The sequence below is a fragment of the Anopheles darlingi genome, chromosome 3 (assembly GCF_943734745.1).
Source record: "Anopheles darlingi chromosome 3, idAnoDarlMG_H_01, whole genome shotgun sequence".
In the NCBI taxonomy this organism is placed as follows: Eukaryota; Metazoa; Arthropoda; class Insecta; order Diptera; family Culicidae; genus Anopheles; species Anopheles darlingi.
This window is the reverse complement of record NC_064875.1, coordinates 8537860-8560466: the sequence shown is the minus strand read 5'-3', so window position 1 is coordinate 8560466 and position 22607 is coordinate 8537860. Positions and strand designations below refer to the sequence as shown.

At 49.4% G+C, this 22607-nt stretch overlaps 1 protein-coding gene across 10 annotated transcripts in view; it reads left to right on the top strand.

The window, feature by feature from the left end:
* Positions 1-22607, top strand: part of LOC125953644 (solute carrier family 12 member 4) — a 114541-nt gene that overhangs the window by 38823 nt on the left and 53111 nt on the right. The window contains exons 1-2 of one of the 10 annotated variants that reach the window (XM_049683334.1): positions 967-1180; positions 14107-14464. The exons of 6 other annotated variants lie outside the window; for them this stretch is intronic. In XM_049683334.1, the coding sequence (XP_049539291.1) occupies positions 14329-14464 (136 nt within the window). In that variant the 5' untranslated portion in view covers positions 967-1180; positions 14107-14328. Of the gene's footprint in view, positions 1-966; positions 1181-12661; positions 12681-14106; positions 14465-22607 lie in introns of those variants that run through there. 3 more of the 10 variants (XM_049683329.1, XM_049683330.1, XM_049683331.1) reach the window with 3 other exon arrangements.

Sequence of the window (22607 nt, the reverse complement as noted above, 5' to 3'; positions counted from 1 at the left end):
ACAATCCTATCCACAAGCCCTGGAAACACACGGGCGATACTTTCGCACGCAGCCTCTTGTAGCCCTTAATAGTACAAGTAGTGGCTTTGAACTGTAAACAGATCTTCAAAATTCGCCAATGGCATGCAAATATAGTAAACTCCCGCCCTTCTTGAACGGCTTGGCATGAGTTCCTTTCCCTTTTGATGTCACTAACCGCGAAGAAAGGCCTGCAAGGATATCCTTCCTGCAGCATTCTCTGGGATCCTTCAGTTCAGATCCTTTCTTTGCCTGTTTTTTGCTTTTACAAAAAAAGGACTAAGACTCCAGCCAGAACGTTGGCCCGGGTTGGTCGCCGGGTTGGTAGTGCTAGTGTCCCCACTCCACCGCTACCGGAACCAGCGCTACTAGTCTGGCGATGCGACTGGCGCAGCGGATGTTGCTCTGGTGCTCTGGTGCTCCGGAGGTGCAAAAGCAGCTATCCCCAGGCAAAAACCGGACGAATAGATTCGTTCGCGACCATGCGGCCATGGCACATGCACGAACGCTGAGCGCGCTGAGGCACTCGTGGATGGGCTTCGATCGTAGTGAGATATGGCCGGATTCGGAGTACGGAACGGCACGGAAACTGAAACCACGTCGTTGCGCTCTACACGTCGTCGCTTCTCGATGCCTAGGATACGCATCCCTTTTGCGCGTTCGCTCCCATTTTCATCTGACATCCGCTCCTGGCCGCTCTCACTCACACTATGTTATGTCTGCCTGCTCGCTCCAGCCAAAGGGATATGCCAGGCCAGCAGCGGATATCTCACGACTGCCTGCTCCCTGTGCTCGCTATCTTTTGTTGTCCTAGTCTGGCGGAGGCTGGCGCTCACTTTTCTCATCCCGCCGAGGGATGCTGTGTGGAACCACCACCACCGGAGCCTGCGGATGCCGATCAGTGGTAGCGTTGGTAGCTAGTCTTTGCCCACTACTGCTCTGTCGGCTGGTAGGCTTCTGACGAACCGCATCAGTCCAGATCTGCTCAGTCCGAGCACTGACGTCACCATCGGAGGGTCCGCAATCCGGTTCTAGTGCACCGTGTGCTTCAGAGGCAGACTCCTGGGCACGGCAGACTACGGATAACGGCTCACGGTGGGCTTCCGCTGTGCGTACGTGAAGGCTCGAGCTCTTTCTTGGTGGAAGAAGGATACACGGCAAGGTGTGTACGTGTGCCATACGCTACCCAGCATCCAAAACTGGACACTCGAGTGTTTGTTTTGTGCAGCTGTGTTTGCATGATGGTGCAACTGATTTCTTGCCAGTGTTACTAATTGTGATATGTTACGCTACACTGAACTCGAAACATTATGTGACTGACCGTCATTACATCAGATTTTGATGGCCGTAAGCTGCAGTTATCAGTGCAAAACGCGTATCATTGGAGCACGGCCCAGGGCGTGTGTACGTGATTTCAAGCCTAATGTTAATCGAGGGTCGATGGACAGAAGGTTCTGCAGAGTGTAGCAAGAAAAGGTTTCGATCCACTTGTTTCGACTTTCGCTTGAGTTGTTAAAATCTGTGCAAAGCATAAACAAGCGAACTACGGATCCACCCTACGGAAAGCAGCCAGTGGAGAGGGTGTAGTGTACAAACTGTCAAACCACTGCGTTATGTCGTAACGCGCTCAAAATATCCTTCAGCATTTGCTAGTGTGTAAACTGGCCTGACAGATGACGTCGTGATGGTGTGTAAAGAAGTGTGTTTTCCTGTTCTCAATTTTTAGTGTATGTTTGGCCGCGGAGCCGCTCTCACAGTTACACACTCGAGGGAAACCAATTGCATTGTGGGAGGCAGGCAGGCAGGGAGTGTAGGAAGTGAATCTCTGTTACCACTTTGATACTGTTTTGTTGTGCTGTAATGGTCCGTAAATTTCTGGTTTGCCTCCTTTTGCTGAAGCTGAAGCGGAACGTGGACGGAACGTGCTCAGTGGAAGTGTACTAGCGAGAGCAGCAAATATAGAACCCAGACCTTGAGGCGCCCTACCCAGAAAATTAAGATGACTGCGAGGATGACAGTTCCAGCTGATGGTGGTTAACGTAACATCGAGCGAGAGAGAGAGAGAGAGTGAGCGCGCGCTAGCGGAAGTGAGAGAACTGGAGCAAACAAAAAAAGGCTACCGATAAGTGTGTTTGTGAAAAGATTTGTTTTCGAAATTGGGGCACACAGTAATAGCAGCGTGGCAGATCCTTAACACCGTAGCATTCAATTCCCGACCGTTACAGTTCTGGAAAATCAAAGTTCTTTTCTAATACCCTTTACAAACTCATACATAACCGAGCAGAACGAGCTGGTGAGGTGGTTAAACGGGATGAAAATTCGTCTCCTCCACGCGGAATCGATGGCTCCAGTAATGGAGCACACAAATACCATAAAAGTCTAGTGGCAACCCAGCGGCAGCGGCAGTGTAGTGACCTGTCATCTCGCCGCCGCCTCGATTCCCGTTTCTCCGTTGAGTGGACCGAGGGAGCAGCACTCAGGATTGCACGCTCTCGTTGGCTCACCACCATCAGACGGCGAGCGTTGCGTACGAATCCTTGTTTGTGCAGCATGCGCACCAACACACACCCGGGCGTTACGTTACAGCCTCCCGGTAGCCCGTAAAAGCTTCACGTCAGGTTGAGCTCACGGAATAACGTTGATGTTTTCTTATCTTTTGAAAAAAAAAAACCCGGTATCTGGAAGTCTGTTCACCACCTAAGGCTCAATGGTCTAGGTTCCTATAACGCACGATTGTTGTTAGAGAAAAATTACAAAAACCCCGGGTCAGTGGCCAAATGGATGGCGATTGAGCTTTCCTGTATTTGTCGCCTCTTTGTAACGCATGTAACACGATACAGGTGCAAAACGTTATCCTGACTTGGTGAAACGCTTGCCAAAAAAAAATGTTTTCCTTTTTTATTTGAAAATGGCTAAGGTGGCAGAAGCGTCTGAATCGGCAAAGTACCTTAGCTGAAGAGAGGATACAATTAATTGAGACACCTGTCACCGGAAGTGTTTGGGCGGAAGCGAACCCCGCGTGAAGCGGTAGCGCAGAGAGATGACAAATTAAATCTGGTCTATCGCCTATCGAGCTTCAGTGAAATGTTTGCAATACACTCTCACTGCGGACAAACCGAAGGATTCGGTAAACAAACGGCGACGATTGAGGGGCCATATTCGAGGATTCAATTTGTGCGCCGTGAAACTCGCAGGCTTTTGTGAACCCGCCAAAAGACACACCCACAAAAGGTTGCGCAATCATTGGCGCAGGATAAGTGGTGGCTGCCAGCCCATTCTTGGGCGTCCCTTATAAACGAGGGGTTTGCTGCTCTTGAACGAGGCAGTGTTTCGCAACATTTGCGGGCCTAAAGGATCGTTTGGTTTTTTTTAAGGAGTAAGATTATTTCTATAACTGCTTACGATCACCCTCGCGTGCCATTGCGTGCTATGCGGTTAAATTTTTTCATTAACTTTTTCGCAAACTACATTATCTAACTTCCAAGAGATCAGCGCAAGGCTGGCGCGCGAGGGATGAACCATATATTCGCATTAGTTGGATGCGATATAGATCACAATTTCACGGCCGGTAATGTCACCCACGATATGGACACCAGCACCAGGTCTGCAGTGCTTTCGGAGGTTGCAAAACTTTTCCCTTCAAACTCTCCTCTCTTATCTCTCTCCTCAATCTACCTCAAGTGTCACACATAAATTTTGCGATTTTCGCTCGGTCACAATTCGGTGTCCCCGGTACCACACCTTTGCTGGCATGATCACCGAGAAGGTCGTCGTCGTCGTAGTCGTCGGTGAGGAATTCTGTCACACGCGGGGAACGTTACGCCCCGGCAGCAATCCAATTACCGGCTCAATATTTTATCAGCGAGCCCGAAGGCCTGCTGCCCGGTTTCTCCACCGGCTGGCGAGCTGGCGTCGTATGTCGCTACATCATTCGACGGGCCATCATCATCTATTTCATTCCACGGGTGTTTGATGCCTGCGACCCCCGCTCTCCAAAGCGATGGCCGTAGCGGACGTGTGAAGTTGGTGAAAAATAACACAAACGCGTAAACCACACGCCCTAGAAGATGCCTCGCGACGTACAACCGTTTGATTGCAAATTGAGAATCGAGTTTCCTGTCATCGTGCCCTCGCACCGTGCTCCGGATCTTGCCGGCCAACCGCGACCCCAGGCCAGAGATCAACGTCAGTGTTTGCGTCAGACCGAGCAGCCAAACTATAGCACAACTATTCACGCCTTCACGAATCTTCCATGGTGAAGACAGGTCGGGACAGGCGTGGCCTCTTGCTGGCCGGCAACTGCTGGTGCACATGCCGTATCTTCCGGTCCAGAAGTCCAGAGTGGAAGTGGGTAGAGGGGGAAAATTTGATTTGAATTTCAATTTTCACGATCACACAATCATCAACCAAATCTTCTACAACGGGGTCTTCTCGCGTCAGGCGACAGGCACGAGCAACGACCTGGCCGAGAAGGAGAAGACGAAGAAGGAATGGCCAAAGTGATACTTTCCGTGATACTAAAAGCGGGGAGCTGTTTCCTCGTGGTCCGTAGCGGAATGCCAGTCTAGACTGGCTTGCTTACTCGTAGGGTTTGATGCGAGACACCATATTTTCTTGCCATTTGTCCATTCCGTAGTGTATCATCTTTGCCTGATTACTCACCATAGAGACCATACGGTGGATGGATGGGATGGGGGGGCCGCCCCAATTATTGGCGCCAGTCTGGAGCAACCCTGGACCATGCGCTCCAGAGAAAGAAAAGCGCCCGGTTTTTTTTTCTTTCTCCTACACTTTTCCCAAACCGAACACCGGACGTTGGGTCGATCCGCAAGCGCTCTGCATCCTTTCGCAATTGTATTGTGTCGGAGCGACGCCGCAGCGAGTGGGGGAAATGGGAATGCGAGAAAAACTGTTCCCTTTCCTTTGCCGCTGTGATGACGGTTGGATCGGGTTGGAAGGAAGTGACCCAGTTGAAGTGAGCGGAACAAATTTGCATACTACACGTCGCCTCGGCGATGGAGCGGTCCTAAGGAGATTCGTCGTGGCCAAACGTGGTGCCGACTACCGAATCCAGGGCAACTTTTACCACCTTTCACGCCACTGGACCAACAACTCCACTCCGTCCGTTCGTTTTGTCATTTTTTGACAAGCTGCAAGTTCCAGAATCGCCCCGGGATACGATGTGGAGTTTGGCTCGACGACATCCGGGCACCGAAACTTCCACTGTTGAAAGTGGTTCGTCCGGTGGTCCGGTTGAAAGGCTTGAGATTCAGCGTGACAGCGTCCGAAAGTGTTAGTGAGCCCAATTCCCAATTGTTTCAATATCGTTTGGACTAGGCGTGTCGCCTAGTCTCACGTTCAAAACAAAAACCATCATCAGTTCGACTCGTTGTTCACACTCTTCTCATGCCGGCCCTGTCCTCATGCCGCGTGTATGCAAATGTAGACATTCCGGCTGGACCGAAGCCACGTCGTCGAACGTCTCGGACCATGTCCAAGCGACACAAAAATGTAGCGAACCCGCATAGGTATCTGCAGCGCTGGACACGAGATGGACACATTTAATCGAATTGTTGGCGATGTTGCTCATTTTCATCGGTTCCTATCGACTGCTATCGGCACCGATCCAATGGTCAGCTGTCCGCAGTTGCTTCTCAATTTTAGTTCCGTCTCCGGTCGCACCAACAGCAACAGAAAAAAACAACAAGATCACAGAAACACGATGCCCCATCCCCTCCTTCCATCTGTCCGGTCACGGTTTCGCGCAAGGCGGATGGAAAATCGGTTTTGAACGTGATCCAAAAATAAAATAAACCTCGACCACCCCTTCTCTCCATGCTCCTCGAAGCCTAGCATTGGGCCTACCATTCCCACGGACCGATGACGTTGTCGATGTTTCCCTTCTTGTTTTTTTTTTTTGAGGAAACTCCCAGATTCGATAGCTGGTTCAGCTGTTGGCGACAAACGCAAAAACCCGATCCAGTACCCTTCCGCCGGTCACAATGCCGCGTGAATGGGAACTGCTGGTTTCAACACTTTGTCTTTATCCTGCGTCCCGCCAGCACTCATCGAATATGGCGGATTAAGTGGAAGCGGGCTTGCCCTTTTCGCAACCCCGGGAACCTGGCGCCCGTTGCTTTGTCCTTTTTTTCTGGTTCACTGGCTTTCGCTAGAATCGGCCGCTTTCGCATATTCCGATGAACTTTTAACCCGCAACCGACCCTCTGGCAACTAGGCAATCCGTTCCATCCGCATAATAACCATCTTCGTGTTGGGCAGCGGAAGTAAGTGGGAATGAAATTAGTGGGCGACAACGTGTTTTCCCTTTTTTCTTTCGGGTACCGGGAACGTTCAAAAGCAGCTTCTAAGTCATTGACATTCTCGCTCGAGGATTCGAAGAAAGGAATCCGGAATCGTAACATGCCGCCGGGGGTTTTGAATGAGTTGGTTGTTTTAGGACTTCGAGGTCGCGTATTTGGGGACCATAATAATTTGGAACCACATAAACGACGAGTCACGCACTTGTTTGGCCGCTTGCTAATGGTGGCCTTCCGAATCGCGTGCGAAATGATGTACTAAACCTTTTCGGCCTTTCAGTTTAATCGTTCTTTGGAATCGAATGCAGGACGCTTCTGTTTGGAGCTTCTCACCTGTATTGGTTTTAGCTATATGTGTCCATTACTGATTTAGGATTATATCACTTGATACCCTAAGCGTCAATGTTTAATCTAACGCGATTGTATGTATGTCCATTGGTACATTTAGATGTCAGACGTTATTAAACCATCAGCGTCTATACCTTTATCCGAAGAGCATAAATTCTGATGCTGTTCGCGATGATGGTTTTGCGGATTTCTCGAGAGGGGCAAAGGCAGCCCATTGCCAACTACCATTACAATAACACTTTATGAACCCAAGATTAGCCTGTCTTGGCACCTCTTGGCCACGGGCAGGTAAGCAACCCGTTCATATCTTGCTTTTCGATCACGAAAAGGATTACCCAATGATCCCGCTGTACCGTTGCTGTAAACAGTCCGCCCAACGATGTTATTATGCCAAACAGTTATCTCCGATGGAAGACCTTCAGCCCTTGCAAAGGCCCTTCTGTGGTTTGAAATTGAAATCATATACCTCCGGCGTACGGCGCCATATCTTGTTCGCTGTGTTTTGCCTTCTGGTAAACCCACCAAGTAGTAGCAGTGCGGAGCCAATTCGTGCGATTCCAACGATTAGGCCACGTTGGTGGCTGTATGCCTGACGCGACAACGGCTACGCGACCATGAGAAGATGGCCGATCCCGACCGAAATTAGGTCGTTGCACAATCTGCCGTCGGTTGTCGGTAATCCCGTCGCACAGTCCCGGTGCCATCACCGGCTGGGATGGCTTCCGGGGCCTGGGAACACGTGCACAATGCCTCCAGTGCAGAAACTCGGTCGCTTTCCGGTTGCCCGTCCTACATTCCCTACCCCGCTGATGCTACTGCAAAGTGAGCGTTCCGTTGTAGGGGCTTTGTGCAAATACATGAAACTCAGAAAGAGAAAGAGAGAGAAAGGGAGAGAGAGAGAGAGAGAGAGAGAGAGAGAGAGAAAGAGAGCGAGAGAGAAATATGTTTTGTCCAACTGAACCAGGCAGGGGGCCGGGGAGAGCTTTATGCTGGTCATGAGCTGCTACCGAGGAGCAGCCATTGCGTAATGACCACCACTGGTTTCACTTCGCCCGTCAGCCATTAATTGACAGCCCGGTGACATTGTACCGTACTTAACGCCACCGTAAACGATTGCCTTTGCCGTGTGCTGTGTGGGGTTTCGCCCGGGCTACCGGGTTGTTAGGGTGAAGTTTTGATAGAGAGACCAACACCACCATACCGGGCGTACCAGTGACAGGCCAGGCCAGGAGCCCTGGCTGCCTAACACCCTACCAAAGACGATGACCAATGGGTGCTGGTCAGTGCTGATAGAATGTGTTCCCCCCCGGGGGCGGGTAAATCCGATTAGTTTCAAAACCGCGACCGGCTGATGCCAACAAACCAGCAGCCCAGTGACCGTATATTTGTGTATAATGAATTTGGTCTCGTCCGAGCCATCGAGGGGTAGAGCACAGGGGTGAGGTGAGGATCGCACGAGTGCCTCCTTATTCTGTAGGGCTACCTCTAGGGCAAAGCCTGACCGATTATCGATTTATTGTGCCATTTGTTGATTTTTCCGTCCTCACAAAGACAGGCCAAAAGGCCAGGACGAGACACGGCTTAGTCCTATTGCAATTTGCTGAAGGAACGCTAACATGACGCGAGCGTTCCTCTTTTACTGCATAGCATACTCCGAGCTTTTATGCATCGTCCTACCCATAACGATGAGAATAACAATTTCACAAAAAAAAAACCCCAAACTATCTGCTATAAAACGAAATTAATCGCTAAACGAGGGCGTTACTGCTTCCGTTTCGGTTTCGCGAGAGGCACCACCCAAGGACACCGTAATCACCGCGTTCGGCTGAATTATTTTCCTGAAGGAAAATTGCTGGGAAGGGAGAAAAGACGAAGCAAAGAAAGTACGCAGCCAGAAACGATAAAAGGATCTGTAGCGTAGGAAGGGCTTGGGGAAGTGCAAAACTTCCGCCGGTGGTGGTCATCCCCGGTTCTTCGAGTTGAGCAAGAAGTTGGTGGAGCGCGTTTGAGCGCGGTATCGCTGGCCGGCCTCGGTGTTTGCCAGGACTAATTAAGAAACTTTTATTTCTGCCGTTCTGCCGAGCAGGGTTTTGGGGTGCTGAAACCGAGGGTGGTGTATGGTCCGGTGCCTTGTACTATATAGGTGTCGGGACATCTTGTGAAGTCTGCACCAACCCCTTGGGCCAATTGTGACTAACAAGGTGGTCATTAAGTGCGGGAAGAAAGCAGAAAGCTTAGAAACTGGGCTTCGGTAGAACTCGTTCACCGTTCAAACGTCCGACCCGACCGTGTGCTGCCTCTGAGACAGCCCTTTCCTTTGTACAACGTACATCGACACAATGCCCTGCGCCGTGCGCCGTGCGCTACGCACAAACACAAACTGTTTAGTGAACTCTCATTACAACGCTGGAGCGACCACAAAAAGTTGGAATACCAAAAACGGGATCTCAGGGAACATTTCGGGGAGCCTGGACGCACTGCAACTTCCGGCCACTACTCGGGAGCTCTTTCTCCTTTATGAGTTGTTCCCACTCCCTACACCCCCGGGGAAAATGGAATTAATTTAATTACACCCACGGTGGCCATTCCGGGCGTCACCGAGATGTGATGTTACTGAACCATAACTGATGTACTGCCGACGATGACGCACACATCTCTGGACCGCACATCTCTGGACCGCACAGCAGTTCCTCTTGCGTCAGCGTCTCCCCTTTTCTTCCTGTGCCACACAATCTCTGGCTAAACGACCAAGTTCTACCGCGGGATAATCGCTCCAAATGTCCGGGTGAAAACTTTTGGCTGCACCTCGCATGCCCGGCATGCTCTATGCGCTGTCCTCCTATTGTCCACAACACACGCGAAGGCGTTTCGGTGAAGAAAGCAAATGCAGTGTCTAAAGAATGGCGGAAAGCTGGCTGGCTGACTGGCTGGCTGGACGGGTGCGTTGGTGGTTGGCTGGTTGGGTGAGTGAGAAAAGAATGCTCGCGATGCCAAAACTGCCGCGCTCCGGGCGGGGAAGGCAAATGAAATCCGCGCTATTTTTCTGCCGAGAATGGAAATTTCATTTCGGTGAAATGTTGACACAATCTGCACCAGCTTGCCTTGCCGGCCGGCCGGCCGGCCTGTTTCGCGCCTTCCCCTTCCTCACCGTGTGTTATTCAAACAGATTTACTCACACAGGCACAGGCTCACACACTGTTCGCGCAGCAGAAGAAGAAGCTCATGGTGTTCATTGTTTGAACACTTTTCGGGCCGAAGGAAGTTCCGCGGAATAAAAGGAGCTTCCCCACTGGGCCACCAGACCGTCTGGAAGGGAAGAAATTTTAGTTTCATTCCGTTTCATTATTATAATCTTCCCCACCACTGCTGGGGTATGTCTGGCGGGGTTTTTAATTTTGTCGTTTTTAATGAGTTCCGAATTGCTTCGTTTGCACTACTGGATGTACTACTGTGTCGGATGAGGATCGTATCGCAGAAGATGAGGAATGAGTTGCTATCAGTAAGAGATTTTAGGTGAATTAATTCCCTCTCTACAGTCACTCTAGAGCCAAACATTGTTCAATAGAGTCTTTGTGGTAATCCCAGATAAAGTCGCGAATGATAAACGATCCAGTAATTTGAACCAAAAAAGGACTTTAAAAAAGTCTTTAAAAATGTGGATTTTGCAGAAATCTGCTTCAAGGTTTCGGGTTCGATTGTTGTTTCGATGGACCAAAAAGTAGTTACACAATAATCTTAAACGGTTCAACACTCAACAAAAATTGTTTTGAAAAATTGAATAACTAATCCCCTCCCATAAGCTGGCTCATGGCAATCTTGGGACTGAAGCTGTCGGCATAAACGATCGGCAAGTACACGGAACCACCGCCAGTACCGCACGCTAACTGATAAATCATGTCGAGATCAAATAAGAAACCCATCTCTCATTTTGCCGCTTGTCGCACAATCAAGCTCCACAAATAGCCGCCGCCAACCCTTAAAGCGAAACGCATATTGGCGTGAGAAGAGGTTGCCCGGCCAGGGGCCGCTGCATTGTTAAGACAGCCGGAATGTACATTTTCGTTGCACCACCACCTCCACCACATGTGCACCATTAGCATGACTGGGCTTCAACCCTGAGCGCAGTTGACGGGAAGGCCTCACGTTACTAAGCGGCTGTGGCGGTGGCGGCGGCATCACTTGAGCGGCGGCACCAAATCGGAAAGATCGATATCGCCACTCGCTGTCACGGGGCATCATGTGCTCTCGCAGCATCAGACCTCACCGCCACCGGTTGACCACAACAGCTGGCGATGATCAAAAACGGTGCTCTACGCCAGTGTAGCGGTTGCGTACGCACGAGCGCGCACTCGGGCGCCCCAGTCAAAGTTCAAGTGATGTTGTCGTTACATTAAATTGAGCTCGAACGCTCGCAAGCTGCAAGCGAGTATTGCAAGGGAAACGGTCATTCGAGTTTCGACGAAGCGAAAGTCAGCATAAGGGGCCAGTGACGGTTTCGGCGCCCTAACAGCTTCCAGTAACTCGAAGTGTTCCACGAAACGTATTGAGACGTTTGATGAAACAATGGAGAAACGGGATTGAAAACCCGCCTTTGGTGTTTACTAATTGTATTCGGTGCTCTTCAGTTCTCTTCCTCCTTCTCTCTCTATCTCCTTTGCGATAAGGATTAATTTTTCGCGTGAAATCAATCACGAAGTCCACTTTCCTCCAACCAAAGCCAACCAAGTAGCTCATGATTTTTGGTTATTTCCAGAACCCGAATTAGTGTAGCAATAGGACTTGTGCCCCTTATCGCGACGATGGTGCGCGCATTTTCATTCCCTTCAAGTGCCCCACCGGCACCCGAAGGACCCTGGAAAGGGCAAAGTGAAGGTCACGGCCCAGAGTCCCGATGTGCGCGCGTGTATGTGTGGGAAGTGATCCGCTTTCGTACAAATGTGCTGGGAAAAGGGAATTTTCACACCTGGGACTAAGCCTGCAAGGCAGGGGGGGACACTGGAAGCTGCTTTACGTGGAAAGCGCGCGGTTTCGTTGAAGTGGAAAATCGTCAGATAATTTGATGTCGCACCTGGTGTCCGCGTATTTGCCACGGCTTCTCGCACACACACACACGCGCGCGCGCACGTCGGTGGTGCTCATGAAGTCGCCGACAGTTGACGCCACCACAACGCCCGCCGTGCTTTGTATCGCGCACGTGGCAAAGTGTCACCAGCCAGCGCGGCTGCTGAACAAGTTTAAGGATACGCCATTTTAGTTTCGCGTTTCAGCGAACTCCGATTTTCCGAGGATTTTCCCAGAATGGGTGCCGGGAAGACCAAAGTTTCTCACGCTTCTTCGTGGAACAGCGCGCCTTCTGTTTCTTCGTCTTGTTCTTCACCATTACTTTCTCATAATCCACGACGACCACACGCAGCGCATAGTTAATGATGGATAGCACCAAGTGCTGCTGTTGATGACGATGTTGGTGATAAGGATCGCGTAGAGGGCGTCTGTTTTTGAGGGAGGCCAAACTAGCAGCTTGGCGCTTCTAAAGAAGGCATTAATAAACATAGCGAAAGGAATAAGTATCCATCTTGTGACTCCCCGACCTCCCCGGTGAACCTGGCGTCCCCTCATACCACGTTCCTTGGCTTGGCCGATTGCGAAATGTGTGTTCGGCCCTGAAAACCATAAATCACGTGTCCGGGTGCGGTTGGTAGCGTTATTAATTTCGTTTGCCAAAAAATTGTAAACCCTTCCATCATCATCACCATCACCGTCACCATCATCGTTATGATCATTATTAGCAGCGCTAGTAGCCAAAGCGTCCCCACCTGCTTCCGGCCTCTTCCTTCTACCTCTGGCCTCTGGTTGTGGTATGTGAGTGGCCAAAGCAACAACAAAAAATGCTAGAATTAAATTGAAAATTCCTTGTCCTGCGCAAACAACAAGCGACCCTCCCAAGCCGCGAATAGTGACCACCTCACACGTGGTCAGCATTGTCCACGCAGTCCTGGGGTGGATTTTTTTTTTGTTTTTTGATCAACCACTCATCAACCTTGACCACACCAACACATTCGCGCAGGATCATAATAATGTTGGCCCGCCCTGATTGAGGTCGCCGAGGGCCAACGAAATTGAAATCTGCACATCCACGGCACGGCATGAAACAGCCCTAGGTCGCCTAAAAATTCAATTTTCCACACTGTTTTTCATCACCCCGGGGCCCATCCATCGGTGGGTTGGTTGGTTGGTTGGTTGGTTGTAGTTGGGTTATTGCTCGCCATTTTTTTTTTCGCTCGCTCGTTCGCTCGCGAAAAATCATTTTGGCAAACGCTATACGGCGGACATCACAACCATCACAGTTGCCAGTGCGGGTCGCGAATTATTTTTATGATTTGTGAGTAGTGCGGCAGGAGCATGCCACCGCGGCTTTCGGCTATTGCTGGTTGTCGATTTTTCTGCTCGCTTGCACACTCCGGTCCGGTCTGACGTGCCACTAATCTTGTTGACGTGTTTTCGGAGATCAGGAATCTTCATTATCGGCCCAAAGGGGTGTTTTTTGTTTTATTTATTTTGTTGATGGTTCACGCCCGCTAATCATAACATGCATTTCGCGCGAAAGGAAGTTGACGTCTAGTCCTCTACTCACGAGGGGATTCGCGGATTTTCCTTCTGTCCATCCATTCTGCCGTACACTGATCGCACTTGATGTGGTATAGCCGCCCCCTCCCAAACATAACATTTCGTGTCCCTCGTGTCTGTCCTCGTGGTTCGGTTGCTCGATCGCCGACCTTCACGATCGCCGACACCCACCGTCGTTCGTGTCCGCTCGAAACCAGGTGGAGTTCACGTTTTAGCACTGATGCCCACATACACACACGCACACTAACACCTTGCCTTTTAACCCTTTTACCACCGCTGGCCTCGGTATCATGGTCGATATCTCGGTTTGTTTTCGTTTACCGCCACATTACCGCTGCACCCTCTGCATCGTCACCGTCGCCGTCTTCGATCGTCGGTGTCGCCGCTGCTCGCGCCGCTCGCTTATTCGCGATGGCGAATCTCTGTTTCAGTTAATTCCCGTTTTTATTTCGCGGCAGCTGGTCGGAGATAGATCGGTGCCATCGGTCGATCGAACCGCTAGCGCGCACCGCAGAGCTCACTGAAGCAGACTAGTGCTCGTCGGAGTGCGTCTTGATCTAAAGTCATTTTGTGAAGTAAAGGAAGAAGCAGAAAAGTTGTCGTTGGAGTGGGAGTGAGTGCTTTGTAGCGACTTTGGTTGGACGTTGGTGGTAAAGCAAACTAGACAGAACCAAATTCGGACCTTACGAAAGTGCATCTTTTATCAATTTATTACTTTCGGATCGTTGGACGTGATTTTTTTGGTGATGTTTTCTAATTGTCTTCGGTCCTCGATCTAATGATCCTCGTGTGTTACCAGTGTTCATGTTCCAGCTCTAGTGTTCGCCAGTAATCGGCTGTGAAATCTGTGTGTCTGTGTGCGTGTGTGTGTGTGTGTTCCCGTTTGATCAAAAGAAAACTCCTCAAAGAAAATAAAACCCTTCTGCTAAACCGCGAATTCGAAGTCGAAAGCAAGGTTAGACCGTTCTGAGCGCCGCTCCTGCTCGACTACTCGATACTGCCGCCGCCGCCACCGCCAACTATGGCCGAAGATTGCGATAAAACCCCGGCCGCTGGGGGAGACGTCGAGAAGGCGTCCAGCAAGCTAGCGAGCCCGGCACCGCAGCAGAAGAACGCCGGTAGCAAGGGAGCGTCACCGAACAAGACCGCCGGAAAAGGTAACTTGTCTGGGAATATCTATCAACATACCCCTCCACCACCCCGTCCGGAAGCCGACCGTTTCCCGGAGAAAATATGATGCCGAAACTATTAGCTTGTTAAACACATCCGTTCCGTTCCGTTGAATCTGTATGTGTGCCTCTGTGCGTGTGTGCTGCGCTGTTCCATCGTCTACATAACCCCCCACGGTGGTGCTCCTCGTGTATGGGCTAATCTAGAGAATGAAGATCCTTACAAAACCACGGAACGGAACCACCACCACCACCGGTGGTTGGATCTCAAACATTGGCCCGGACGATGTTTAAATAATTCATATCTAACATAGCCAGACTATTATCGTCAGTGATGCCCGGGAGCATTCGTACCCACACCGTAGCTTGTGGCGGGCTATCGTTATCAACTCGCCGGCAGCAGCAGCAGCAGCAGCAGTCGCCACATACTCCCGCAGATCCTTTCGCCACGAAGCGGAACCTAACCGTAATCGAAATGCGGGACATGCGGGTTCCGATTCGACCAAGTGGAAAACTAACACCAAGTTGATTGACACAAGTTGCCGTCAAGTGTTGCGCCCTGGATAAGGGAAGTGTCACCAGCAGCGCTCGGTGGTAGATGATAGCAGATGATGGTCTAGTTGCAGCATTGATGATGCTGAGCGCAACATTGATAACACTTTCCAAGAAAAAGCACTGACACTAGCTTTTGAGAGATGATGGGGCACCGCTGGTCACCGGTGTGATTGGCACTGATGTGTAATTGTGGAGCACTCTGATTGGATTCTAAAGCTCTCCCAGAACCGGGTGCATACACTCCATTGAAATTCCGGGCATATGAAAGTCCTGAATGACTCCCTGTGACGAAAGATATAACCCAGCAAAGGTACTTATTTCGTGGAATTACGATGTTGCACATTTGCATTGTAGATGCCTGTATTGCAACGAGTTCATATAATTCGATTCTTTGATATACTGGAACGCAAATTAGTTTCCGAACGATTACTCGAGTGCAAGTTTCCACAATAAATCACCATTACCTTGCTTTAACTCACTCTACCAAATTAGACTTCCGACAACTGTACCAGGTTCCATCCATCGGAAGGACGATTTATTCCTTCCGTGAACGATCGACCATTTCGTCGGAGTGTGTGTGTGTGGCTGTGGAAATGGGGGAAATTTAACGGTAAACCCGCTTTTTTATTCGCCCGCCCTGAAAAACTCATTTGTCACTTGTCACAATGGAAGTGGCATCACATGAATTTCGCAAGTTACTTTCGCAATCCCCTCCCTCGAATATTTCCCTAGCCAATTTCGAAGTATCGCCGAGCAGCTTTCCTTTCGATTGAACTGAATTCAGCTGCAGTGATACGTATTACTTGCTGCCGAAGCTATTGCTTCATCCTCAGCATCTTTTTCCCCAGCTCCCCAAACACATTCGCATCGTCGTACAGTATCCTGAGGAGCGTCGCCTGTAGTAACGTATCGCATATCCTTTGTTAGCATTTCTGAAAAGGGCTTCAGCAAGGATCTCCGTGTCCCGTTTTTGGAGCAAAAAAAAACCCGCCCGAACGGCAAACGTGACTATTTGTACATTCAAATGTATTCAGTCGATCGCTTTACGGTTACCCCGAGTGCACGTACCGGACGTTTGAATGTTTGATTTTCAGACCACCTCGAGGCAGACGAATCAAATTACACACTGCAACACACACAAACGCACACACACGGTGCCAAAGTAGGAATCATGTTTCGGAAGAGGCGTCTTTCCTTCCCCTTTTGGACACTTCGTGTCTCCGTTTCCCGTTTTTCTCTCATCTTTTTTTATAAAATACGTGACGCCGATAATCCATTTGTCTGCAAAACAAAATGAAAGACGCGCGGTCGACCGGCCAAGATCGGCGGCTAATGTAAACATAAATAATTGAATAAATCTCGTCCACACGCCCGCCGGCGTTATGTGGTGGGGCGAGTGGGAGTTCATTTGCAGATAACATTCGTGAAAACGAAACTCTGACGCCTATTACGTCAGGGGAGGTGGCCCCTTAACACCCCCGTCGGGGTGTCTCCGGTTATAAATAGCTTTCGTTCGTCAATAGTCGGTAAAGAGTAAACATGCGAACCAACGACCGGGCTGTACCACGGTGCGTAGCGGGTCCCTGTCCACTGACCTTAAGCCTGAACCACCATGGACTCCCCACGGTCCAGATTATGTTTTTCCGGTTTTCTTTCGGGTGTCCCTCGCCAGACTACGTTATTCACCGCCGGACACGCTCGCTCACTATCTCTTGGCCGGCGTTTCCGGTCGGTAATTAAAAAATCATTAATAAGCATCGCTCCAATCTGGGTATTATTTGGAGGAGCGCCTGTTGACGAATGACGAACCAAGTTGCTTCATCGGCAAGGGTACGAGCATTTCAATAATTATTGTATGCTTAGGCAGCATTAATAAACACTTTGGAAATATGATGAGGCTCCGATGGGACTGAGCTACTGTTTGCCGTAAGCAAGCAAACACACTTCGACATTAATTAAGAATGGGGCAAACTCCTAATTTCATTGCCTTCAGCGTCTGAATGTACTGCGAATGAAACCGTATTCCCTCGATCGAATTCCAAAACATTCTGAATTATTTATCCCAGTACTACGGAGAAATACTGAAGACGATCAGGTTTCAAAGACTATGCTTAATCTCGTTGCGAGATTCGAGCAGGAACAACAGGCAAACCAAACATAGCAATACTTGTTTAATATTAATTGAATTCCATCGTCTCAATGTGCAGCTATTGGGAGATAGCTTGCCGCTGGGAATATCTCTGCGATGTTTTGGAGTACTGTTCCCGGTATCCATCATGCGCAAGATTTGATACCTTCTAGGAGTAATTGGCAGTTATAGATGAATATCTACTGCCTTCAAGATTCCATTAGTGTCCAGAAGATTTAGAATGAGATTTTTATTGGTATTCAATTACGAACTGTGCACTATCACTAACCATAGTACGCTTCCGCTTGCACAACAAATCAAGACCAGTGACGGCATTTTAATTCCACCACTATTGCTATTAGTCTCACATCCCTGACGTTTGTATTACTGAGCGTTGGTTAAGCTGAGCTCAATCCTAACCCCGCACATGCCAGACCAAGGCGCGTTTGCTGTCAGGCACAGGAATTTATTGCTTTTCTGGTCGCTTCACCTGCACGAAAATCATTGCGCATGGCTGTGCTTCTACCGGGGTTCGCTTGATTGTGCCAAGAAAATGGTGCCTTTCTTGGTACCGGTTGTCTTAAATGTGGCTCGAAGGTAAGGCGCAGGCGAGCTACCATCGGCAACCAAAGGCAATAAAGCATCACGGATGCACACACACACACACACACACACACACACACACACACACACACACACACACACACACACACACACACACACACACACACACACACACACACACACACACACACACACACACACACACACACACACACACTACAACTCACCATCGATCGATTGCTAGCTAGCGCGGAGTTTCCGGTTGCAAAATCCTGGCGAAAAGATCCTGGAGAGTATAAAAAAAGAAAGAAGGGAGAGGGATCAAACGAACGATTTGTGGATCCATGTACCGGCGGCAATGTAACTGGCGTAAGACCGATGCACTTGGCGATGTTGGCTGGCAAGAGGCACAAGAAAAAACCGAACGGACCGGGACCATAAAATACCTGCGTCTTCGATCGACGCGGCCAATCTTTTGTATCCTTCCGTGAATGCTTTCGGGTTGGCTGGAATACGCGGCATGAGGTACGCTGACAATGACACCTCGATACGACACACCATCGAAGAGATCATCGACCGTCTTGCCCTCATTTGTAGTCGCCCGGGGCAGCAAAGAAATACGATCAGTCTCCTTCGGCGCATCTCGGCGGTCGCTCTTCTCCGTCTGTGCAACTCCTACTCCAACGCGGCAGGAGCGACGGTGTTGCCTTCGGTCTTATCCTTTGACGGTTTTTTTTTCTCTCTCATTTTTCTGGATCCAATCATCCATAGTTTCGGCAAAAGAATACTCTCGGCTCTGTTGCTTCTACTTCTTCTTCTTTTTTGCCTGCTCACTAGTAAATTTGGCGCAACATTCCACACCACAAGCGACAGTCTAGAGGCGCCTCGAGCCAGCCAGTACATCCTATCCACGATGCACGCGCACAAACACGCTTCATTCTTTTTGGCCTGGCACTTTCCTACCAAACTAGCGAGTCTTCGCGTTCATCTTGTGAGTACGTTTGTAACCGTCACGAAAACAACTCGGATAGACCCGGGATGAGTGGTGGGGAGGTGGCCTGAATATGATAAAGCATAGTGGCACGTGGGTTGGCAACACTATGCTCCACCAGTGGCCGTCGTAACTGCATGCAAGACATTTCTTTTGTGCCATGGTTTTTTTCCCCCAAAGACACCGAAAAGAATCTTGTCTTGAGAAAATGCACGAATGAATTATTTTTCCCGGCTGATGGAGCCGATGTTCTTTCGCCAAAAAGAGCACCAGGTGCTGCTGGAGGTGTTTTTATCGTCACTGTCATTGCGTCGTTCGTCTCGGAGGTTTTTTTTCCATTACATATATTGCATAATGCTCTAGTCAGCAGGCTGACTGTGCACGACGCTCGTATGCATAAAATCTTTTCCGACTCTTTAAAAAGCTTTCAGACCACTGGCTGCAGCTGGCATTACTTTCGAATGGCTTACGTTGAAACATTTTCCAGCGAACTAAAACAATGTTACAGGTTCTTTTGTTTTTTAAAATACAAATAGCAACAATCGAACACCTATCTAAAAGATTTAGTAACATTTCTTTTTTTGCAAGTCATGAATTGGATGACTGAAAAAAAACCCCTGTAGAACTATTCCATGAATAGCAATCAACCAGGAATAGGAAATCTATCTACCTGCCTCGTAGCTAGCATAATTTATGCAAAACCCAAATCCTATAGGCTTCACCTGGTCCTCAATTATTCATTAAACTTGTCTTAAATCTCACGTAACACTTCAATCGATCGATCTTCGCTTCCAACCGATGAAATCTGTTCCCTCCATCGCGGGTCACGCGCCGCAATGGCAGGCGTAATGGTGGTGTTAAAATTGGAACATTTAAATATTTCATACCGTTCGATATTTATTCGCCAAAGCCAAAGCTCAACCCCAGTTCGTGCAGGCGTGCTAAGCATGCCCGGAATGTAAGCCGTCCCCGCCGGCATGCTGGCCAAACATTTCACAAACACTCGCTGCTTTCTTTTTCCTTTTTTTTTCTTTTTGTTTTGCACCCCCGGAATCCTTGCATGTTTCAGTGACGCGAAAAATGGATAAGAAGCATCCAAACCCTAACCACCTGCCAACAGCAGCAGCAGAGGGCCCACAGCGACGCACGCACGCCCTACAGGAAGTGTCTACCTGATTTTACCTGAAAACCTGGAGGCACGATGAGACTTCTCATTTCACATTTGCCAGGCGCTGTGATCGGGGGTTTGGGGTAAGGTTGCGGATTTGCGGGGTCCTTGCGGAATTTATGAATGCCTGTAAAAATGGATATTTACAACCCGCTGAGGCTGAGAGGGCACAAAAAATGGCGTTGGATCGTGCCCAAACCTGCTCCGCTCCTGGCTCGTGTTATGCTTTCGCGGCCCACCTCCTTTCCACCACTCCCAGGAGCGCTGTAAGCTGCCAGCAGCAGTAGTAGCAGCAGCAGCAGCAGCTCACCATCGTTCAATTAGTTGGCTTTCAAGCTAGGTGACTTGTGTTGGCGCTACTTTCGTGAGCTAAGGTGCAGTAAATAAAAGCAGATAACGTTGAACAGACACCAGTGTCCTGACACTCTGCTCCGCTCCTGTAAGCAGGTTAAGCCGCTGTTTGCTACCTTAGCTTATCGTCGGATGTGTGTGTGTGTGTCTGTTTGGCCTCAATTATATCTTTAATCTATCATTTTACAACGTTTTCAATTACTGCGCGAGTGAAGTCTTTATGAGCCAGCAGCACGGGATTAGGGGATTGTTTTGTTAAAAAGGTGGCACCAGCCGAATAAAATCCTTGCGCCCATATTATGCTCAATTTGAAGCAGCGTTTCTAAAATGTTACAATCGCGCACTGACATTTGATTTTCCTCTTGCTTCTTTTTTTGGGTTACATTTTGGGTCCTCTCTTTCTCTATTTCTCTGCATTAAACATGAAACCAGCTGCAACAGAAGTCCCCAAACGATGTGAACGTTGGAGTCGGAAGAAAACAAAACCCTAGTTTTTTCCTTCCTTCCACCTTTCGAGTTTCCCTCGAGGAGCAAAAAAACACTAAGACACCTCCAGGGTCTTAAGCTTAAAGCACTCGAGCAGAAACCAACGCGAAAAGGTGTTTGCTTTCGTTTGCGTCTCGTGAAAAACGAAGCAGTCCGGAAGCAGGGGGAAGGCAGACAGGGGCAGTGGTGGTGGGCAGTGGTTCCCATTAGGGTCACCAGTCGGGCGGCGCACCCTTAGCCTTTGTTGGCCACGTGGCCACTACGCGGTACTCGGGAGGATTCGGTCCTCCGAAAGTGGTTTTTCTGTTCCCTCGTGAATATTTTATGCTGCTTTTGACACTTTTGCTGAAGGACCGATCTCGATCTGTTGTGACAGGTCGAATCCGCTCGCCCGGGCTGCTCCGTCTTTGCTAAGGATGCTTCAGCCCGAGCGTCTTCTACGAAATGAGAGTACCAAGAAATAAGGGGAGAAAAACAAGCACTGAATGAGATGGAGTAGGAGGAGGAATAAAGTTTCCACTTTCTTAAAGTTGTCTCTGCGTGGGAGTTCGAGCACAGTTCGATGACGTGCGAGATGTTGAAAGCATCGCAGGATAATTACGGGAACTTGCGCTCGATGATTACATTTCGTTCGTTAAGTATTATTACTCCACGGTTATTCGAACGCATTCAATTAATTTGCCACCATAACGAAGTGGTACCACGGAGTGGAGCGGCCCTTATTTATTCATTTGTGGTTTGTATGACAGACGCCCGACGAAGCAACATTTAATTAAACATATTGCTTTCTACTGAGTTGAGCAATTTTGGTCCCAGACTCCCGTTTGCAGTGCTCCTCACCGTGGCGTAATGTAAAGGTCATCCAAACGGGGTGGTGCTGCTGGTGGTGGTGGTGGTCAGCTTGTAATGATGCTCGCTGACCAACCTTTCCGCTAAGATACTTCGTTCCCTTTTTTAAAAAGCCCTCTCTCTCTCACACACACACACTTTTCCTCGTGATGTTGGTGGTCATCGAATCGGGGCTGGCTTCCAGGGATGTGCCCAGGAAACACGGTGACCACAACCACAACCGTTCGGCCCTCCCAAAAAAGGGGTTCTTTTTCGTTTACAGTAAACGCGAGCACAACCCGTCATCCGATGTCCCTGGCCGCGCCTACCGTAAACAGCAGCAGAAGCAGCTTGTGGCGAGGGTATGATTACGGTCGATGGTATCCCCGCTCCCTCTTCGTGGCCGGAACCGGTTCGACAAATGGTCGGTCGGTCGGTCGACACTGTCATAATGTTTCCGCTGTGCTGTGCCCAGGATCAAAGCAACGCCAACGAAGGCGGAAGGAGTGAGGGACGGAGAAAACGGGGGACAGGGAGGTCGTCAGCATAATCGTCGGACATTTTGGAACCGTGAACCTGCGACTGTCGCATGGCAGTCTCGCCCTGATCCGGTCGTCCGGTCAGAGCGCTGCGGTAACGCAATGCTTTCAAGGGATTTATTTTAATGAGAAGTACTTTACCACCACCCCTTCAACCTCACCTTTCACCCGCTCACGAGCTTGTCCATTGCCGAGGCAAGCACTCGGTTTGTGGTCGCTCTCTTTTATTATTTGTTAAATTTTTAATACCAGTACAATCGGCCGGAGATGTTGGTGTTTAGAACAAACCACCAGACCGACCAAGGGATGATGATTGAAACTGTCCTTTGGTCCTGTTGCACTCCTAAGCAGCCACTAACGATTTGTTTCGTTTTTTTTTTCTTTCCAGGTAAGCCAGAGTGACCCCAACCCGTCATCGTTACTAACCTCTCATCATACTGAGTGGCAAATCGTAAGAAATTACATAATTCTCTCAAGCCAAGGATTCGTACGGGGTCAAAAAAGTAGGGAGGGATCCCTCA